At 50.0% G+C, this 22963-nt stretch overlaps 2 protein-coding genes across 2 annotated transcripts; one reads left to right on the top strand and one right to left on the bottom strand.

Moving 5' to 3' along the window:
• Window positions 1-5: 5 nt before the first annotated feature.
• On the top strand, window positions 6-8149 carry LOC119339038 (putative pentatricopeptide repeat-containing protein At2g02150; the record flags this gene model as incomplete). Its single annotated transcript, XM_037611224.1, has 4 exons — window positions 6-1907; window positions 1985-2175; window positions 6472-7185; window positions 7643-8149. A coding segment is annotated over one exon (1878 nt), but the record flags the coding sequence as incomplete, so codon positions are not given.
• Window positions 8150-8265: 116 nt separating this feature from the next.
• LOC119339868 (cytochrome P450 711A1-like) lies at window positions 8266-10546 on the bottom strand. Its single transcript, XM_037611768.1, has one exon. The coding sequence runs from the start codon at window positions 10371-10373 to the stop codon at window positions 8547-8549; it is 1827 nt and encodes a 608-aa protein (XP_037467665.1). The 5' UTR covers window positions 10374-10546; the 3' UTR covers window positions 8266-8546.
• Between the last annotated feature and the right edge of the window lie 12417 nt (window positions 10547-22963).

Below are 22963 nucleotides of genomic sequence, written 5' to 3'. Positions count from 1 at the left end.
TCCCCTCCTCCGCCCACCTCTGCATCGCGGCTCACCTCCTCGCCCGCGCCCGCCTCTTCCCCCATTCCCGCAGCCTCCTCTCCCGCCTCCTCGCCCCCGGTCACCGGCCCCACCTCGCAGCCTCTCTCGTCGACCTCCTCCATCGCGCGGCTCTCGCACTAGGGCCTCGCCGCAGCGCCCTGCCCTCCGTCGTCGACACCCTCCTTTCCCTCCTCGCCGACCGCGGTTTCCTCGACGACGCCGTTCTCGCCCTTGGCCGTGTGCGCGAGCTGCGGGTGCCCCCTAACACCCGCACCTGCAACCACATCCTCCTCCGCCTAGCGCGAGAGCGCCGCGGTGCGCTCGTCCGGCGGCTATTTGAGCAGGTGCCCGCCCCCAACGTGTTCACGTTCAACATCGTGATCGATTTCCTGTGCAAGGAGGGGGAGCTAGCGGAGGCAAGAGCATTGTTCTCGAGGATGAAGGCAATAGGTTGCCCACCAGATGTTGTCACATACAATTCTCTCATTGATGGGTGTGGCAAATGCGGGGAGTTGGAAGAGGTGGAGCAGCTCGTCGGGCAGATGAGGGGGTGTGGATGCACACCAGATGTTGTGACATATAATGCATTAGTCAACTGCTTTTGCAAGTTTGGGAGGATGGAAAGGGCATACAGCTACTTTGCTGAGATGAAGAGGGAAGGAGTGATAGCTAATGTAAGGACTTATAGCACCTTTGTTGATGCGTTCTGCAAGAAGGGGATGGTAAGGGAGGCTATGAAGCTGTTTGCGCAAATGAGGATCAGGGGGATGACACCGAATGAGGTGACATATACATGTTTGGTTGATGGGACCTTTAAGGCAGGTAGGCTTGATGATGCCTTTGTTTTGATTGATGAAATGGTACAGCAAGGTGTGCCATTGAATGTAGTCACATATACTGTCCAAGTTGATGGCCTTTGCAAAGAGGGGAAGATTGCGGAAGCGGAGGATGTTTTTAGGCTGATGGAGAAAGCTGGTGTCAAAGCCAACGAGTTGTTGTACACTACACTAATTCATGGGCATTTTATGAATAAAAATAGTGAGAAAGCACTCGATTTGTTGAATGAGATGAAGGATAAAGGGATGGAGCTTGATGTTTCGCTTTATGGTGCCCTCATTTGTGGACTCTGTAATCTTCAGAAGGTGGATGAGGCTAAGAGTTTGTTAAATAAAATGGATGAATGTGGTCTGAAACCCAATAATATCATCTACACGAATATAATGGATGCTTGCTTTAAAGAAGGAAAAGAGTCAGAGGCCATTGCCCTGCTCCACAAGATGCAGGACTCTGGGTTCCAGCTTAATGTTGTGACATATTGTGCATTGGTTGATGGTTTGTGCAAAGCAGGATCAGTTGACGAGGCAGTCTCACATTTTAACAAAATGAGAGACTTAGGATTGGAGCCTAATGTACATATTTACACTGCTTTAATTGATGGTTTATGCAAGAATGGGTGCTTAACCAAGTCTGTGGCGTTGTTGGATGAAATGGCTGACAAGGGTTTGTCTCTGGATAAAGTTGTGTATACATCTCTTATGGATGGGTACCTGAAGCAGGGAAATCTTCAGGATGCCTTTGCACTCAAGGCCAAGATGATCAATAGTGGTTTGCAACTTGATCTCTATGGGTACACTTGTTTTGTATGGGGATTTTGTAATTTAAATATGATGCAAGAAGCTAGAGAAGTTCTTTCAGAAATGATTGGAAATGGTATTACTCCTGATACGGTAATTTACAACTGTCTGATAAGCAAATACCAGAAATTGGGGCATATTGAGGAGGCAGCCAGTCTTCAGAATGAAATGGAAAGTGTGTTACCCTCTTGTACAATTGGTGATACTGCTCCTGGTTCTGATGGTTAAACCTGAGGATCTGCTTGTAAACAGGTAGGAGTAAAATAAATAAAACGCATCACTTCTGGACTTAACTATAAGATGTTTCTGACTTGTTACTTTCCATACAGGATAGCAGCAAAAGCCACTGAACTAAAACACTTATCTGCTGGTTTTTTGGCTGGTTCAGACTAGTCACGAAACCACATTTGATGCCAAATTTGAGAAACCATGTGGAAATTTCTGATTATTTAGAAACAGGTCCCAACAGACATAAGGACTGAGAATGAACTCCCAAAATTTGAAATGCTCCATAGGTAAGGTAAGCTCCAAACATATTGCTTCCTTTCTGGTATATTATGTGCACATTACTTTGTTGTGTGCATTTTTCCTTAGCCTTTCCATCTAGAAAGGATGATAATCTTGTTTCTACCAATATATGCTAGACCCTATTTGATAAGATTTGTGTTCGGGTAATAGACTAAGAAGCACAAATACGGGGACGGAGATATGACGATACGCATACGGGGATACGGGATACGACATTTTCCAAAAACAGCCATTTGGGGATACGGCAGGGTATATAAGTATTTAGAAAAAAAAATGAAATGAAGATTTAATGATAATTTTTAGATGAGAATTTGTTTTAGTACTGGATATATGTTGTCTCCTTTCTATTCATGAAATATTTGAGCAGTCCACTCGTAGCCCATGTAGCTCTCTGTCCACTTAGAGCCCAGGTAAGGCCCAATTCCAGAAAACCCTAGCTAGTAGCGCTCTAGTCGTTCCCAACCTCCCATTCTCGTACTCCCTTTTCTCCAGCCGCCGCCAAATCGGCAGCAAGAGAGGAGAAGAAACGACAGCGACGCAAAATCGTCAGCTTCCAGCACCCATTCTCCCTGCCCAATTCTTCTTCCTTGCTGGCCGTCGCAATCCCCATCTTTCTCCGTGCCCGGAGCTTCTTCCTTGTCGGCGGCCGCCTTGCCATCTTTCTCTACCAAGATTTCCTTCCTACTAGCGACCATCGAGCTTACTTGCTCGAGCATGGTTGCTATTGGGAGGAGAACTGGGCAGTAGCGTGGTCACTGGAGGCTGGCTGCCGAGTCCCCACCGTGTCCTCGCCGTATCTCGATTTTATTTCTTTTTTTATTCAAAAAGATTGTATACTGTGGGATACGCGTATCCAGTCGTATCCCCGTGCCCCCCGTATCAGGACGGCAAATCGGCAGTTCTGGCCGTGTCAGTGCTTCTTAGTTAACATATACCGTTTGCCATGCTTCCACTAATGTTGATGCCAATAACAGATCAACGAGTGTGTAAAGCAAAACTCCGCCTATGTTGTCTCAACATAGCCGGTCCCAAGCCCGGGTAAAGGAGGAGGATTGTGATAGGCTTGGTGAGCCAACGTCAAAACTCAGCCACTCTCGTGGAGATGAAACCCCAAAGAACATTGTCGGGGCGTAACCCGCTTAGCGACGCGTCATATCGGAACCCAGGTGTGGTGTCAAATGAGTAGACTTCAAGAGGCGTGGGGACCGGATTATCTTGGTCAAACTGGTAGTCGGGGACTTAGTTCTCAATGTTATCAACACGTTGCCTCGCGAGTAGGCCACAGGAAAACACCAAGAGGGAGTTCTGGGAAGGCCTAGAAGACATGGTTAGGAGTGTACCTATTGGTGAGAAGCTCTTCATAGGAGACCTTAATGGCCACGTGGGTACATCTAACACAGGTTTTGAAGGTATGCACGTGGGCTTTGTCTATGGCATCAAGAATAAAAAAGGAGAAGTCTTAAACTTTGCTCTAGCCTATGACATGATCGTAGCTAACGCCCTCTTTAGAAAGAGAGAATCACATCTACTGACTTTTAGTAGTGGTCAACACTCTAGCCAGATTGATTTCGTCCTCTCAAGAAGAGAAGACAAGTGTGCTTGCCTAGATTGTAAGGTGATACCCGGAGAGAGTGTTGTACCTTAGCATAGGCTTGTGGTGGTTGACTTCCGCTTCCGGATTTGTGTCCAGCGAGATAAGCGCGCCAAAGTCGCTAGAACGAGGTGGTGGAAGCTCAAGTGGGAGGCAGCTCAGGCTTTCAAGGAGAGGGTCATTAAGGAGGGCTCTTGCGAGGAAGGAGGTGATGCAGACAATATGTGGATGAAGATGGCGTCTTGCATTCGTAAGGTGGCTTCAGAGGAGTTTGGAGTGTCCAGGGGAAGTAGAAGCGAAGCTTGGAATGATGATGTTCAGAAGGCTATTAAGGAGTAGAAAGATTGTTTCAGACGCCTACACCTGGATAGGAGTGCAGTGCAGACAACATAGAGAAGTACAAGGTGGCAAAGAAGACCACAAAGCAAGCTGTGAGTGAAGCAAGGGGTTGGGCACCTCTACCAGTGCTTAGACACGAAGGAAGGCAAAAGGGACATTTATAAAGATGGCCAAGATCTGGGAGACGAAGACGACGGATGTCGACCAAGTCAAATGCATCAAGGACGGAGCAGATCAACTCTTGATGAAGGACGAGGAGATTAAGCATAGATGGCGGGAGTACTTCGACAAGCTGTTCAATGGAGAGAATGAGCGCTCTATCGTTGAACTGGACGACTCCTTCGATGATATCAACGGGGGTTTTGTGCGGCGAGTCCAGGAGCCTGAGGTCAAGGAGGCTTTGAAAAGGATGAAAGGAGGCAAGGCGATGGGCCCGGATTGTATTCCCATTGAGGTGTGGAGAGGCCTCGGAGGCTAACTAAGCTTTTCAATCTCATTTTTCTGGCAAACAAGATGCCAGAAGAATGGAGGAGGGGTATATTAGTACCAATCTTCAAGAACTAGGCAAAGTTGTACTAATTATCGTGGAATTAAGCTGATGAGCACAATAAGCTATGGGAGAGTCATTGAGCACCGCTTAAGGAGAATGACAAGCGTGACCAAAAATTAGTTTGGTTTCATGCCTTGGAGGTCGACCATGGAAGCCATTTTCTTGTTACGGCAACTTATGGAGAGATACAGGGAGCAAAAGAAGGACCTGCATATGGTGTTCATTGAATGGAGAAGGCCTACAATAAGATACCGTGGAATGTCATGTGGTGGGCCCTGGAGAAACACAAAGTACATTACCCTCATCAAAGACATGTATGATAATGTTGTGACAAGTGTTCGAAAAAGTGATGGTGACACTGATGACTTCTCGATTAAAATAGGACTGCACTAAGGGTCAGCTTTGAGCCCTTATCTTTTTTGCTTTGGTGATGGATGAGGTCACAAGGGATATACAAGGAGATATCCCATGGTATATGCTCTTTGAGGATGATGTGGTGCTAGTCGATGATAGTCTGGCAGGGATTAATAGAAAGCTACGGAGACAAACCTTGGAATCGAAAGGTTTTAGGCTTAGTAGAACTAAAACCGAGTACATGAGGTGCGGTTTCAGTACTACTAGGCATGAGGAGGTTAGCCTTGATGGACAGGTGGTACCTCAGAAGGACACCTTTCGATATTTGGGGTCAACGCTTCAGAAGGATGGTGATATCAATGAAGATGTGAGCCACCGAATCAAAGCCGGATGGATGAAGTGGCGCCAAGCTTCTGGCGTTCTCCGCGACGGGAGAGTGCCACAAAAGCTAAAAGGTAGGTTCTATAGGACGACGATTCGACCCGCAATGTTGTATGTCGCTGAGTGTTGGCCGACTAAAAGGCGACATGTTCAACAATTAGGTGTAGCGGAGATGCGCATGTTGAGATGGATGTGTGGCCACACAAGGAAGGATTGGGTCCAGAATGATGATATACGAGATAGAGTTGGGGTAGCATCGATTGAAGAGAAGCTTGTCCAACATCGTCTGAGATGGTTTGGGCATATTCAGCGCAGGCCTCTTAAAGCCCTAGTGCATAGCAAATGGCTAAAGCGTGCTGATAATGTCAAGAGAGGTTGGGGTAGACCAAACTTGACATGAGAGGAATCCGTAAAGAGAGATCTGAAGGACTAGAATATCACCAAAGAACTAGCCATGGGCAGGGGTGCATGGAAGCTAGCTATCCATGTGTCAGAACCATGAGTTGGTTGCGAGATCTTATGAGTTTCAGCTCTAGCCTATCCATGTGTCAGAACTATGAGTTGTTGTCGTTGTTGCACGCATTTCCTCTTGATTGAGTTTAATTATTACAAGTTATTGGTCATTAGTTGCTGCTTAGTTATTAGTTTGGTATGTTCACTATGAAACAGTTGGTTCTTTATTGGTATTAGAAAACATAAGTATCTTTTGCTATTGTGCTAGTAATGGAGCAAGCAAGCAAATGCCACTCCTACCACTTGTTTCTTTTTTCTTGCATGTTTCTTATACTCCACGTCCTTGCATTGAACAACCATGTTGTTACCTTTGCGACTAATTCTTCTAGAGATTAGTACGTTGGTAACAGGATAGTGCAAATGTATTAACATCACTTAGTTTTCAATATTCCATCTTAGTGGAAAACACATCAATGATTTAACAGCCACTGAAAATCTGTCACATTCTAAGCTGTTATCTGATTCGAGTCTCCTCATTGTTCTCTTATTGAAAACCACTAACAGTACTTTTTAACCAAGCAATCTATGATACTGGCATAACTGTTTGGTTCCTAATTCAGGTTTCACGTGTCCATGAAGAACTTGTCGTCATTTTTCCCAAACAACAGATGTCAAAGATTCATGAAGAACGACACATGGTATTTACCTCATGTTGCCGAAGAAGCTTTTGCATAAACCCAAGAGCAGTAGATGTTGCACCTCTTTTATCTCGTGCCATCTGCCTTCTTTAGCAGTGGGACCTGTTAGTCGTAGTCGAACAATGGACAAAGAGGTGAAGACAACACTGTATTCTTCTAGACATTGACCTGCTGAATATTGTGGGAGCACACATTCATGTCCATCAGCGGATCGTATCACACAGTAGTCAGGTCAAATTCGTGCTCCAAGCACCTCTGTGTTTACCTTCATGAGGTGATAAAGTTTTCTTTGTGGTCTATGCTGAAACAGTGTTGACGTTGGTAAGATTTGCAAAGAGAAGACTGATTTTGAAGTATGGCAGGATGCTTCACACTCACTTGTTTCTGGTGGTAATACGACACATGAGAAGCATCACAGATCATAACTCTCTGGTTTGAAACCAAGATTTGCCACTTATACCTACTGCGATCCTTCAAAGTTCAGTATCATCAGGGATGCATTGATCAACATGGTGTAGAAATCTACCGGGAAAACATCATAAGAGGGCTGCACTAACAGGTTCATCTTGATGCTGGGCTTGTGCATAAAATGGGCCTGCTTAACTGGTCCAGTCCTTACTTCCTGCGAACCATCAGGTGAGAAATGTATCAGTGGATGCTGGGTGTGTATCCAATTGTTGCCTGTCTCTAGCATAACGCTGGAGTTTTGGTTGCCCCCCTGTTGTCTAGGTATAATAAATTGAGTTGCAATGCTGTTTTATGTTATGGTCCATTGTACACCTTAGACTAGCCACAGTGGGAGTAACTTCAGCAGTAACATCGAGTCCAACTCAACAAATTTGCTTATGTGGCAATGAGTTAATGAGGAGAGAGGTAGTTATAGTAACTTAGCTAGTTACTGTAACATCACATGTCCGAATGCAATATGAGTTTATAACCTAATAAATGAAGCTTTGCATGTTACAACACTTACGTTACTACCCACTATGAAGGTAGTAACATAGTCTAGGGATATGTGTATGTTACTAGTGTATGTTACTCACCAATTCACCATTGTGGCTAGTCTTATGGCTACAATCTTCTGCTTGGCCAGGTTACTGCTAGTTATGCAAAGACGTGGTACTTACGGTGAAAAGTGATGGAGTACCTTGGTGATAGATAGTGATCAAAGAACTGGAGAATGGTACTGATGTCTGTTGGTTTTGTGAAGAAGAATAAGATGGTCGGGAATTTCCTGGCCCCCATAGGAATGATTCTTTTGGTGGAGGCATGAGTCCTGCAAGCTGCAGAATATGCTGGAACTGTTATTTTCCTAGTCTAGCATCTCGTCTCAGACCCAAGTCAATTGGATATATTGAATAGCCAGCCATAAACTCTACATGAACCGCCCAAACAAAGTTTAAAATGAATAGGTCTAGTTTTTCTCTTCTGCACAGTTTTCTTCCTCTTCAAACAGTGTCATCTAACTATTGATTATTTTCATTTGTTTCATTAGTTATTTGTCGGCCCATTCACGACGTGTGGACAGTATCATCAATGACTTTGCCTTATTTACTTGGAATGTAACACTGATTATTGATGCCTGAAATCAGGCCCCAAATCATGATTTTGCTTTATTTACTTGGAATATACACGATGCATGTTGTCGCCATGCTGACATGTTTTGCCTCAAGGGATTCTTTGCGTCGGATAACATAAATATTGAAGCACTGATGCTATTTTTAAGTGTGTTATCTTTAATGCTCGACCTGTTATAATTTCTCAAGTACAGTACTACAGTCAAGTTGCAGGGTGATCGAATTTCTAACTGCCGCCACACCGTCCTCAGTGGTTCCAGGACCAGCAGCGCTTTTCTTGGTGCATATTCGAGCAGCAAGCTGGTGCTCACTGCTCGGTAGAACAAAGCTGGGGCAATGCTGCCCCCTGGTATACGGTGACTACTTCCGAGGAGCAAAGCTCGCAGAAGTTGCTGTGAAGATCATCTTTCATGTCGAGGCCTAGGCGGGGCTGCGCCGCTCGATGGCCCTGAGCTTGACGCCGTGCTTGAAGCCCAGCACGATCCCGAACTGGAACTCCGGCGGCGACTCCATCCGCGGCGACCGGCGGAACACGTAGCGGCGGTACAGGTGGACCATGGCCAGCTTCACCTCCTGCAGCGCGAACCGCTGCCCGACGCACGCCCGCGGGCCCAGCCCGAACGGCACGTGCGCGTACGGGTGCCGCCGCCGCTCCTCCTCGCACCCGGCCTCGAACCGCTCCGGCCGGAACTCGCCGGGCTCCGGGAACTGCGCCGCGTCCCTCGCCAGCACCCCCGGCGCCAGCCACAGCCACGTGCCCTTCGGGAGCGCGTGGCCCCCGACCTCCACCCGCCGCGACGTCTCCCTCGCGATCAGCGGCGACACCGTGTAGAACCGCGTCGCCTCCTTTATCACCTGGTCGAGGTAGGGGAAGTTGCGCTGGAGATCGTCGGGCGTCGGCGGTGCGGCGCCGGACCGGTCGACCTCGGCGAGCAGCTTGGCCTCGACCTCCGGGTGGCCGGCGACGAGGTACACGGCGGAGGCTAGCGTGAAGGACGTGGTGGCCGACCCGGCGAGGAGGTGCTCGTAGGTGAGCGCGCCCACGTACTCCGGCGTCAGCAGCTCCCTCATCTTGTCGCCCCCGCTGTCCCGGGCGTTGAGCAGCGCCGACAGGAAGTCCCTCTGCCCTCTTCTCTTGTCCAGGTCGCGCTCCCTGCTCGCCACGATCCCCTCCACCCTCGCTCGCAGCCGGTCGTTCGTCCGCGCAATCCTCCGGTCCGCCGTCCCGGGGAGTCGCCGGAGAAGCCCCCGCGCCGGCCCCTGCAGCGCCGGCGCGACGAGGCCCAGCACGATGGAGAGGGACGCCGACAGGTCCATCTTGAGCGAGGTGGTGGAGTGAACGTGCTCGGCGATGAACTCTGCGGCCTCGCGTCCGCCATGCTCGCGCGGCGCCGAGAGCGCGAAGTCGACGCCGAACGCCGCCTGGCCGATGACGTCGGTGGCCAGCTTGAGGGCGAGGTCGGAGAAGTCGATGTCGACGTCGGCGTTGCCGTTCAACTGTATGGTGTCGGCGGCGCGCTCGATGCAGCGCTGCATGGTGGGGATGAGGCCGGCGAGGTGCGACGGCTGGTAGAGCGAGATGATGGTGTTCCGCATGGCCGACCACCTCTCGTCCCTCGTGAAGAAGAGGCCCTTCCGGTGGAGACCGGAGCCGGCGATCGGCGACGGCAGGCTCCGGTTGGGGACGCTCTTGAACTGCCGCACCCCGACCTCCTTGCACAGCTCCGGGTCAGCCACGACCACCAGAGGCTGCCTCCCGAGATGGAACCTGAAGATGGGGCCGTATTTCCTGGCGAGGGCGCCGAAGACGTCGGGGCCGTGGAGGGCGAGCAGCGGCAGGTGGCCGACGACCGGCAGCGCCGGAGGGCCCGGCACGCCCCGGACTCCCCAGTAGGGCGCGTAGAAGTAGAGCGCGAAGCCGAGGAGGCAGGACGCCAGCGTGGAGACGTACGGCAGCCATTCCCCTGCTTCCGCCATTGCTCTTGGATCCCAGCTGGGTGCTTGTGTGCTAGAGCTTGCACACTTGAGAAGTGATGAATGCTGTGGATGATTAATTGTAGCCGTCGGTGGTGCTGTGTGAGGTCGGAGGCAAAAGAGATGGGATGGGTGGAACCTGTTGATGGGTGGAACTGACTGACGGCCATTGTCGCGCATGCTCCACATTCCTGTTTCTGCAAGTGGGGAGGAGGGGTAGCAGAGGCTGAATCTTTTTATCTTTTTGAGTTGAGGCTGAATCATCCTTGCCATGATATAGATCGATGAAAATGTCACGAGCCATTCAAGGGAAGAATCGTGGAATCCAGTCAACTACTGCCTTTTTGACAGTTGTGTTCAACACACAGTAGTTTTTAGTTAAAAAAAGAGCAGTTATAGTATCGTGTAGATTGACAATACTGTTTATGACCAAAAAATATGGTGTGTTTAGGGCTCATCTAGATGTGACATACTTATGTTATATCTGTTTGTAGCCTCGTTTACCTTTTGTCCGTTGTTGAGTTTATTTTTGTGTTTTGCGTTTATCTTTTGTCCGTTGTTGTGTTTATTTTTGTGTTTTGCTTATCCAGGCCACTAGAGCGGGTGCGTCTATGTATTTTTCTTGAACAATCACATGCGAGTATACAAGAGTGCGGCGTGCAAGTAAAGGTATTGGCGCCAATTACAAGGAAGAGGTTACAAATCTCTGGGGGAGGAAGATAACTACGGAAGGAAGGGGAATTAGGTTACAAGCCGCCGTCGTCCAGTCTGATCCCAGCCAAGATGTCTCATCACTACTCGCTTCCTCTGATTATATCAGTCAATGCGGTGTTCCTCTGGGCCGAACATGTAGGAGACCCACTGAGGCCCGGTAAACTTGTGGCACGGTCTTCTCTCCCTCTTGGGCCGGCTTGGTACAACTTTGCCCTTCCTCTGCTCTTCTGTAGGAGGGACGCTAACACCCCCCTTTCTTCAGACACGACTTGTCCCCAAGTCGTAGCAGTTGGAAAGCGTCGTCGAAGATCTTCAATGTCCTCCCAGGTGTCCGGTGTGGCCTTGGGGTCTTGCCAGCGTACTAGTCCTTGCTCACGCATCTTGTTCGAGCCACGACACCATCCTTGTCCAGGATCTCCACCGGAACATTAACCATGTCAGTAAGGGATGGAAGGGAAGATGAGGTACTCGCACCTGGGATCAACGCCTTGCGCAATTGGGAGACATGGAAAACTGGGAAGATCGAGGACCCCTCCGGCAGTTGTAGCTTGTATGTGACATCATTCACTCGGTGGATTACCGGATATGGCCCAAAGAATTTGAAGCTCGGTTTGTGGTTGGCTCTGCGTGCTACGGACGTCTGAATGTATGGCTGCAACTTGAGAGAAACCTAGTCGCCAACTGAAACTCGCGGTGGGTTCGCTTCTGATCTGCCTGCTGCTTCATGATTTGCTTTGCCCGCAGTAAATGTTGCCTCAAGATGTCTTGCATTTGCTGGCGCTCTTCCAGCCATTCATTAAGCTCTGGAATTGGCGTTGCTTGCTCAGGTACCGGCCCAAGATGTCGCGGTTCTTGACCATAAACTACTGCGAACGATGTCTTGTTGAGCGTGGAGTGATACGTTGAATTGTACCAGAACTCAGCCAACGCCAACCATCTGCTCCAGTTGTTGGGAGAGCTGTGGACGAAACAACACAAGTAGGTTTCGAGACACTGATCGACCCGTTCGGTCTGTCCGTCGGTCTGAGGATGGTGAGATGAACTCATTTTCAGCTCCACCCCTTGCATCTTGAAGATTTCTTGCCACACTTTGCTGGTAAAGATGGCATCTCTGTCAGAGATAATGGCTTCTGTCATGCCGTGTAGTCTGTACACTTGGTCGATGTAGAGCTGGGCGATTAATTGCGCCGTATAGGGGTGCTTGGCTGGAAGGAAGTGAGCAAACTTGGAGAAAGTATCCACTACCACCAGGATGCAGTTGTACTGTCGAGAGGGGGGCAACCCTCCAATGAAATCCATGGAGACCAAGTCCCAACAACGCTTGGCGACCGACAACGGATGAAGCAGCCCTGGTATTGTGCTTGATCCGGCTTGGCTTGCTGACAAACTTGACAGGACTGGACGTGATCCTTAATGTGTTGCTTCATTCCTGGCCACGCAAACAAGTGTTTGATCCTCCTGTAGGTAGCTGGGAACCCTGAGTGGCCACCAACAACCGCTATCATGCAAGGCACGCATGATCTGCTGCTGTAGATGTGTGTTGTTGCCCAGCCAGACACGCCCCTTGAAGCGAACAAGGCCCTTGTTGAGTCTAAAGTTGCCGCCCTCCATGGGTGCTATTGCCAATTGCGTGATCAACTATTGTGTTTTGGGATCGGCAACATAGCCTCTGACTATTTCTTGCAACCAGGCTGGTTGGCAAACTGAGATGACCTGAATTTGTTCAGTATCAGGCACCGACCGCCTAGAGAGCGCACCTGCAGCACCGTTTTCTGACCCCTTGCGATACTAGATGCGGTACTGCAGCCCCAAGAGCTTGGTGAAGGCTTTCTGTTGCCAGGGGGTGTGGAGGCGCTATTCTTCTAAGTGCACTAGGCTACGTTGGTCAGTTTTAGTCACAAATTCCCCAAACTGCAGGTACGGTCGCCACTGCTCGACTGCTAGAACAATTGCCAAGTATTCCTTTTCATATTTAGACAGACCCTTGGTTCGCGGCCCCAATGCCTTGCTCAGGTAAGCAATTGGGTGGCCTTCCTGCTGGAGCACCGCACCAACGCCATATTCACAGGCATCCGTCTCGATCACCAAGGGTTTGGTGAAATCAGGTAGGGGCAGTGTAGGAGCTGAGGCCAGGGCAGTTTTGAGGGCCTCAAACGCAGATTGTGTTGCTGCTGTCCACTGGAACTATGTATGTTTGCGCAGAAGGTTTGTCAGGGGGCATGCGTGCATGCCAAACTGCCGAACAAAACGCCTATAGTATCCTGCCAGACCGAGGAAGGCGCGGACGTCCTTGACACAAGCCGGTACTGGCCACTCGACTACCTGTTTGATCTTAGTGTGATCGGTTGCCACTCCCTTGCCAGAGATAGTATGCCCAAGGTAATTGACTTCTTGTTGTGCAAACACACACTTGGACCTCTTCACATACCATTGGTCTTTTCAAAGAAGTGACAGGACTTGACGCAAGTGCTGGATGTGGAGTGCAAATGTGCGACTGAAGATGATGATATCGTCAAAGAATGACATGGCACACACGCGATGAACTGGCTTCAAGGTGATATTCAATCCTCCCAAGAATGTTGCAGGTGCTCCTCCGAGGCCAAATGAAACCACCTTGTACTCAAAATGACCGAAATGGGTTTGGAAAGCAGTCTTGAACTCTTCACCCTCAGCTAGACGAATTTGATGGTACCCTGATCTCAAATCCAGTGTAGAGAACCAGCGAGCTCCTGCTAGTTCATCCAGGATGTCCTCTATCACCGGCACTGGATATTTACTTATGATGGTCATTGCATTTAGCCGTAGGTAATCAACACAAATTCGCCAGGTTCCATCTTTTTCTTCACGAGGATGATGGGGGAACAAAAAGGGCTGCTGCTTTTTTGAATAATGCCCGCCTTAAGCATTTCTGCAATCTGACGCTCCACCTCTATTTTGAGTTTGGGTTTAAGACGATATGCCCGGATGTTAACAGGTTGAGCACCCTGCATCAGTGGTATCTTGTGGTCGCAGTCGCGCTTGGGTGGCAGTCCATTAGGCTCCATGAACACATCTTCATATTCCAATAGCACGTTGGTGACTTCCGGTGGCAGTTCTGTGTAAGATATGTCAGTGACGTCCTCTGAATCCTGGGCATAACACAGATGGACTGCATAAGTGACCGCCGACTGCTTCTCCATACTAGCGATCTGGATGCTGTTCAAGGTGTCACACTTGCTGACTGAAGAAGTTACCCCTTGTAGAATCACAGTACACCCTTCATGCTGAATGTGCATGCAACGCCTTGGACAATCAATCAGCATGGGGCTATGATATTCAAGCCAGTCCATGCCCAAAATGACATCGTAACAGCCCGATGGCAACAATATGAAGTTTGTTGTGAACATGTGGCCTTGGGAGTACCAAGAACATCCTGGCACCTCTTGTTTGCACCAAAATTCTGACCCATTGGCTACAACAACTTTGACAGACTTGGGCATAGATTGTACCCCCTGTAGATGAGATGCTAAGTGTTGAGACACGAACGGGGCTGAACTACCTGAGTCCACCAGCATAAGGACTTCGCGCCCTTGGAGTCAGCCATGGAATTGTAAGCAACTGGGTGCTTCAGTTCCAGACACGGTGTTGATAGACAGCTGCCACACTTGCTCCCCTGTATCTGTCTGCCCCTGCTGCTGTGCATTGGCCGCTGTCTCTTCTTCTTGAGCGTCCAAACTGAACAGGTTAAGCATTTCCTCGATCACGTGCAGTTTAACTATCGGCGGGCATACGTGATCATGACCCCATCTCTCTCCACACTTGAAACACAACCTTTGGCTCGAGGAAAGTTGCGTAGGACCGTGAATTTGGATTGATCACTCCCCGCACGGGCGACTTTAGTGTTGCGGCGATCATCTGCTGCTGGGGAGATAGCCGGCGCCCGTGCTGGAGTAGGGGGCAATGGCAGAGGACCCGTTGAGCAAGTCCTCCCCAGATAGGGCGCCCCTTCATGGTTGCTGTACCAGGGTCCCTTTTGTCCCTCTACGACTTCCTCTTGTAGAATCGCCAGGGCACAAGCGGTGTCCAGATCCTTGGGTCACTGCACCGTCACCACCGCACGGATGTCGGTGCGCAGGCCCTCAATAAACCTCGTCAAGAAATACAATTGGTGTACAACATCAGAATGAGAAATAAGATGGTTCATAAGGTTCTCAAATTGCTCAATGTAGTCAGATACAGAGCTAGTTTGGCGAAGGGAGTAAAATTGGCGGATAAGTAGCTGATGCTTATCGCGATCGAATCGTGCACATAGCAAATTACAGAAAGCCTCCCAATCTAGCGTGCTTAGTTTCCCCTGGATCGACTGCAGCCAGATGGGATGGCCGCCGGACCCGTGAAGTGTAATGTGGACATGGGGACGAAGTAGGACTCTGGAATTTGAAACATAGAGAAATATTGTTCACACATGGTTCTCCAGATTTTGGGGTTTTCACACGAAAATTGGAGAAACGCGAGAGGTGGGGAATTTGGACCCAACCCAGTGTGAATATGTGCCGCAGACGAGCCCGACGCAAGGGAGTTGTCTAAAACCAGCTGTGGAGGAGTGTGAAAATTCAGCGTACCATTGGCCGGAGAGTCTGTCGACGGGACACCGCCCGTCGACAACCCACCCCGTAACTGGTGCGACTCGCCGTGGCCAACGGGCCCGTGGATCACGCCGTGGAGTGTCGGATCGGGGAGATCCGACCTTCTCGATCCACCATATGTTGCGGCTAACGTGGGAGGCCGCCCGCTCTGGAGCATGCCCACCGTCTCCTCGAGCTTGGAGAGGCGGGATTTGAGATCGGGCTTCCAGGACGTAAGCGCGTCCACCTGCACGGACTGGAAGTTGATCCGCGCAGAAAGGTCCTTGATGTCAGTGCGGGTGTCATCGTTGGCCTTGGTCAGGGTCTCTGTGAGCTCTTCGAGGTATGACTTGAGGGCGGGATCCATGGTCGCGAGCAGCTGATGGCGCTCGCTCGTCTGCCGCCGCGTCTCCAGGGCGTTGTCACACCCCTAGCTTCTGGCAATGCACTAGGCTAGCTTCATGTGTGCATCATGTTTAAATTTTGCCTAAACTTGAAATGGGGATGTTCAAACCCTAGCACCAAATGAAATCCAACTAGGATCACAATGAAATATTTTCAATGAACCCAAAATGCCCTTTGGAAATGTTCATCACCTCTGATAAAGGTAAAAACCTCTGCCAAAAATGATGAACATATTTCTAGGTCATTTCTGGATTTTTGAATTAACTCATATTGTATTTGAATTGGGGCATTTAAATCCTATAAATATTTTAAATGCTCTAATAATTCTAAAACTAGTTGAGGACTGTTGGGAATAATTTCAATAGTGCCCACAAATATTTTTAGGATTTTTGAAAATGCTCTGGCATTTTTAATAAAGCCAAAACAATTGCAAAAAATAGAAAACAGAAATAAGAGAGAGAGAGAGAGACTCACCTGGTCATTTACCTAGCTTTCTAGCCCACCTGTCGGCCCATCTAAGCTGGCCGGGCTGGCAGCCCAGCCCATCTCCTTGCGCGTCGTCTTCCCCGTGCCTTCTGGCATTGTGCGTGGCACGCGCACAGCCGAGCCACGCCAGCTCCTCCCTGCATGCCTGCCTCCTCCCCGACTCCTCCAAACGCGCCACGGAGACGCCCAACACCCCCTGCACCCCTCTCCTCTCTCCCTGGACCTCTCTCCCTCCTCTGCTCTCTCCCTACAACGCCACCGAACACGCCCATCACCGTGGTTCGCTGTTGCCGCGACCACCGCCGTCCCGACGATGCCCCAAGCTGTTCCCGAGCTCCTGCACCTCGTCGCCAACCTCCTCACCGAGCCACGTGACTGGAAGACCCCCGAAGCGCTGCCTTCGATGTCTTCTTCCTCCTCGGGTCTCCGAGATCGCCGGCGGCTGTGCGTTGATTCATTGGAACCAGGACCTCCACAAGCCCGACAAGCCGTTCTTCGAGATCGTTGTGAGCTCCTCTTCCTTTCCCCTCATGTTCCATGGTGGTTTTCGTTCGTTAGCTCAATTCCCGCCATCGTCGAGAGCTCCCGCCACTGTGTCGCATCGCCGCCGTGGCCTGAGCTCGACCTGCTCCCGTCCGAGCATGCGGTAGTGCTCCAGGAGCTCCCATGGTGCTCATGCGCTACTCACCTGCTCGCTAGCAAGCTGCAATCCCGCGCACGATCGAACCCGACCCGCCGCCGCCGCCAAACCTCATCGCCGGTTACTCTTCCGGCGACTCCAACACCAACCGTCACCACCCCTAGATGCGCCGCACTGCCAGCTTTCCAACGGGACCGCCCGCAGCCCAATCGGCCTCCTGTAGGTGAACCCCGAGCCACTCCGGTGCGCACCACCGTAGATTTGGTCACCGACATTAAGACAACGACGATGATGATGTGGCCGCTTAATTAGGCACTGATTACCTCTAGTTAGCCCCTAACAGACACTGACAGTGGGCCCTAGCCGTAGTCAAACCTCAGTCAACGCTAGTTTTGACCGAGATTAGTTCCTGAGTCACTGACATGCGGGACCCACCGGTCAGGTTTGACCTGCTCAGCCGCAGTTGACCTACTGACATCACAGTGATGCAATGCTGACGCAGTTAACCATTTTGTGGATTTAAAATAATTGAGGAAATTCCAAAAAATGCCCAAAACTTCTAAAATTCATAGAAAATTATCTATAACTCCAAATAAGATAAATTATATATGAAAAATGATCAGAAAAATCCAATCTACCCACGTGTACCATTTTCAGGCATGTTATAACAACTTATGGCTGCTGTTTAGGACAAATCAATTAAAGGGCATTTAATCCATCACACGTGGAGTTTGATTTTGAACCTTGGGTTCAAACCAACTTCATTAAAATTGTTGCTAGTTGCATTAGCTCAAAACACAACATATTGACATGTCATGATCATGCATCATATTGTTGCATTGCATTGATTGTGTTCCTTCTCTGTTGCCGGTAATTGTCCCGTCGCGGTAGATGTGGTTCCGACGATGAGTTCGATGACACCGATGAAGAGCTATACTATCTTCAGAAGTGCCAGGCAAGAAAAACCCCTTGTTCATTCTGATACAATCCCACTCTCTCGCTCCTGCTCTCTTTTACTGCATTAGGACAACAACGACATATTTGTTACTTGCCGCGGTAGCTGAACCCCTTTCCTCTGCATGACCTGTCATTGCCACAGTAAATAGATGAAACCTACTAGCATGAGTAGGAGTTGTTTGAGCCCTGATGTGCCTACTCATTCATGCTTGTTTGTCATGCCTGCTATTGTTTAGAGTTGTGTCAGTTCTGATTCATCGGGAATGAAGTGGGAAGTTGTGAACATGTCCTACTGTTGAGAGCTAAGTGTGTGAACATGATTTGGTAAAGGTAGAAGTGAGAGGCCATGTAGGAGTACATGGTGGGTTGTCTCATTGAAGCCGTCCTCAGGAACTGAGTTCTGTGTTTGTGATCCATGAACAATTACTACCACACATTGGGCTCCGGGCACTCCAAGCTCTCTCGACTTATTAATCAACTCGATCCCTGTCCAGGAGTTGCAACTAGTATCTGGTGTTTGTAGGTTGTGTTAGTAGTCTACCAAGTGGCACCAGGTATAGGTGGGCTTGCGTCAGACTAGGCACCGTGGCCGGGTATGCCAAGTGTTGCCCGTTTGGTGGGCTTGGAACTCTGTACACATTATTTGGGGCCGTGAGCGATACCCCGGCCGGATCTCCTTGCGGATGGAACCCGAATAGGCGATAAACCTGGACTAGAGACTTGTGTGGTTAGTCACGTCATGGCCGACACCCTCGCCAGGCTTCCGCTTGAAGGTTGCCGAGATACATGACGTGTACATGGCGGTAAGTGGTGAGAGCGTGTGTGAAGAAGTACACCCCTACAGGGTTAATATGATCTATTTGAATAGCCGCGTCCGCGGTAAAGGACCCATGGGTTGCCTATACAGTTCATAGACAAGTGAAAGTGGATACTCTAAAATGCACAAGATAAGCGTGAGTGCTATGGATGGCGTTCTCGTAGGGAGACGGGAGCGGATCCATGGTGGTGTATTGATATGGTGAATGTGTGGACTCGTGTGCTCCACCTCAAAGAGTTACTTGCAGTCGTAGTTCAGGATAGCCACCGAGTCAAAGCTGGCTTGCTGCAGTTAAACCCCACCATCCCCTTGATTGATAATGACGCATATGTAGTTAGTTCTAATGTAAGTCTTGCTGGGTACATTTGTACTCACGTTTGCTTAATTTATGTTTTGTAGAGAGACTTTAGTCTCGCTAGTAGTTCCGCGTGGACTTCGACGTTTAGCTTGTTACCTCAGCTACGATCTTGTGCCCTCGGCAGGATCTGGTAGATAGTCAGGCTTCTCAGCCTTTTTCATTTATTGTTGTCTGTACTCAGACATGTTAAGTTTCCGCATGTGCTTTGAGTTGTATGCTCTGAATGCTGGGTCGAGAGACCCATGTTTATAATATCTCACTCCTCGGAGCCTATTGAATTAAATACTTGAGTTGTAGAGTCATGTTGTGATGCCATGTTGTATTTGCACATATCGAGCATATTGTGGGTATGTTGTCGAAATGCTTGGTATGTGTGGGATCTGACTATCTACTTGTTTATCTTTGGTAGTCTCTCTTACTGGGAAATGTCTCCTAGTGCTTCCACTGAGCCTTGGTAGCTTGCTACTGCTCCGGAACACTTAGGCTGGCCGGCATGTGTCCTTCGTCGTTCCTGTGTCTGTCCCTTCGGGGAAATGTCACGCGGTGTCTACCGGAGTCTTGTTAGCCTGCTACAGCCCGGTTTACCGGAGTCCTGCTAGCCCAGTTGCTACAGCCCGGATTCACTCGCTGATGACCGACACATTCGTTGCTGGGTCATGTATGCCTATCCCTGTAATTTAGTGCCACTTTGGGTTCACGACTAGCCATGTCAGCCCGGGCTCCTTGTCATATGGATGCTAGAGACACTATCATATATGTGTGCCAAAAGACGCAAACGGTCCCGGGCCTGATAAGGCGACACCCGTGGGAATACCGTGCGTGAGGCCGCAAAGTGATATGAGGTGTTACATGCTAGATCGGTGTGACATTGAGTCGGGGTCCTGACGGCTTTGGTATCAGAGCCTGACTGCCTGTAGGATTACCAAGCCAAACTAGTTGAAGTTGAGTCTAGGAATTCTTTAGTTATATAAGGGAATTGATTGTGGATGGGAACGTAAGGCTCTTTTGCTCCTTTAACTTATGCCCTTCTGATTCGAGTAATCTTATCTCTCCTACAGGGTTAAGGAACTAGGATTTCTCTCCTTTCTATCAGGATCACGTGTTTCTAATCCGCAGACTTATAAGATTGGTGAATTCAAGCCTCAGTTCAGTTCCTACTACTTCTGCGTGTTCATAGCTGGCTTCAGAACCTTGATTTTGTGATGATCAAGTGGTTATGCCACTGTCGGTGTCAAAACCGGGGGATCTCGGGTAGGGGGTCCCGAACTGTGCGTCTAGGCGGATGGTAACAGGAGACAAGGGACACGATGTTTTACCCAGGTTCGGGTCCTCTTGATGGAGGTAAAACCCTACGTCCTGCTTGATTAATATTGATGATGTGTGTTACAAGAGTGGATCTACCACGAGATCAAGGAGGCTAAACCCTAGAAGCTAGCCTATGGTATGATTGTTCTTCGTCCTATGGACTAAAGCCATCCGGTTTATATAGACACCGGAGAGGGCTAGGGTTACACAGAGTCGGTTACAATGGTAGGAGATCTACATATCCGTATCGTCAAGCTTGCCTTCCACGCCAAGGAAAGTCCCATCCGGACACGGGACGAATTCTTCAATCTTGTATCTTCATAGTCTTGGAGTCCGGCCGATCATGGTAGCTCGGCTATCAGGGACACCCCCTAGTCCGGAACTCCCTCAGTAGCCCCTGAACCAGGCTTCAATGATGACGAGTCCGGCGCGCATGTTGTCTTCAGCATTGCAAGGCGGGTTCTTCCTCCGAATAATCTATAGAAGATTGTGAACACCAGGATAGTGTCCGGCTCTGCAAAAATAAATTCCACGTACCACCGTAGAGAGAATAATATTACACAAGTTCAATCTGCTGACGTATTCTGTGGCGTGACGTCACACCACTACCAAGCCTTTACTCGAATTGTTTTTATTGTCCCGCCTCAGCGCGTTTAGCGAAGCGGTTTCCTTGGCAGGTCTTGTCGAAGCAGAGATCGTGTTCCCCTTATTCCGGGATTCCCATCAATACGGATGTGGGTAACCCAACCGCGCCCATTGCCACGCCCCCTCCATCGAAGGCGGGTTCCAAACGGTCACGGGGACGGCTCTTGGTATTCTTCCTCTTTATAATGAGACCAAGGCCCGTTCTTTTCCTTCAATCCTCTATTGAATCCGCCCCTCGCCCTGAGCTCCAACACCCAGGGCTCCAGATTCGGGTACCTTCAATCTTCGACAATGTCCGGCCCTGACCTACGAGGCCGGTGGATGCCCTCCTCCGTCACGGAAGAGGACGTGATAAAGCTGAGAGACGCCAGGTACTTAACCTACGAGATTTCGCATAGGCTGCCTGCCCGAGGGCAAGTTATTCTGACTCCCGAGCTTGGCGAGAGCGTCGTGTTCGTGTCTCACCTCCGTCGGGGTTTAGGCTTCCCGACGGATCCCTTCGTGAGGGGGCTCATGTTTTACTATGGGCTGGAATTCCATGACTTGGCTCCGGAGTCCATCCTCCACATCTCATCATTCATTGTCGTCTGCGAAGCCTTCCTTCGCACTACCCCTCACTTCGGCTTGTGGCTCAAAACCTTCAACGTGGAGCCGAAGATGATTGAGGGGCATCAGGCAGAGTGCGGCGGGGCGGCTATAAGCAAGAGGGCCGATGCTCCATGGCCCGAGGGCTCTTTTTAGGAGGAGCTCGGCTTGTGGCAATAGGAGTGGTTCTATATCACCGCTCCCAGGGCAGCAGGCAGAGGCCGCCGCCCGTCTTCCGCTTGGGCCCTCCACAATAGCTGACGTCATGGGTCAACAAGGGGCGCGATTGGGGGCCGTCCAAAGACGTACCCCTGTTGCAGGACCGGATTCGAGGACTCCAAGAAAGGGAGATCAATCTGGTCGCAGTGGTACAAGTTATGTTGATCCGGCGCCTACTACCCTGCAAACGTCGCCCCCTCCGCCTGTGGGAATTTAATCCGGAGGGTCCACGAGCTCTTCAACACTCCATGGGTTTGACACCCGCGGAGATGTACAAACTGTTCTTCGGACCGCAAGAGATGCGTCCGGAATTGACCGAGGATGCTGGCCTAAGCTGCAATCGCCCGGATACCCAAGTAAGTAGCCCCATATCCGGACACATCGTCCATTTATTTATCGTGGGTTTGCCTTTTAACCAGCTATCCCTTGCACAGGAGTGGATAGCGCAAGCAAAACTGATATGGTGTCCGACTCCCCTCCCTGAGACCACGCAGGATCCCGTGTTAATCAAAATGTTGGAGGTTGCACCTTCCGAGGAGGGCGAAGGGGGGCACAGGGGAACTACCACCTCCGCCAAGGAGGCTTTCAGTAAGGTAGGAATCGAGGGTCCCTCCTTCCAGGGGGAGAAGAGGATCGCTTCCGAAGACCCGGAGGCCAAGGCCTCAAAGCGGGGAAAGAAATCTGTACCGGAAGGTCCTTTGCCGGGAAGAGCCCCGGCCGTACTGTCTCCTAGGAGGAATCAACCCTCTAGCGAGCCGTAAGTAAAAAAGGGGGGATTTTGTAATAGTGGACACCCCTGCTTAATTTTTAAGGGTAACCGGAGTTTTCACCTTGTAGTTCGGATCTCAGCCCATCTCAGCACAGCTCATCTTCGGGAGACCTTCGTTCGGAGATGATGGAGAGCTAAACGCCTCCATCTGCCGCCCCGTCGTGTGGGGTGGGCGACCCTGAGGTGTCGTCATGGAGGGTCTCCCCGAGTCCAGCGGGGCCGGAGAGTTCGGCGCCCATTGGAGTACGGCCGGTGGAGCTGCAGGATTTGCTCGAGAGGGCGTCTATCTCAGAAGATCACCGCACATTAATGAGTAGGGTGATTGAGAGGATCTCGTCCGCTGAAAGCGGGTTGCATGA

This window comes from Triticum dicoccoides, chromosome 7B (assembly GCF_002162155.2).
Source record: "Triticum dicoccoides isolate Atlit2015 ecotype Zavitan chromosome 7B, WEW_v2.0, whole genome shotgun sequence".
NCBI lineage: Eukaryota > Viridiplantae > Streptophyta > Magnoliopsida > Poales > Poaceae > Triticum > Triticum dicoccoides.
This window is presented reverse-complemented; position numbering and strand designations above follow the sequence as displayed.

Excerpts from the sequence above, each read along its gene's own strand:
- LOC119339868 (XM_037611768.1), bottom strand. The coding sequence starts at position 10,373 with ATGGCAAGGATGATTCAGCCTCAACTCAAAAAGATAAAAAGATTCAGC.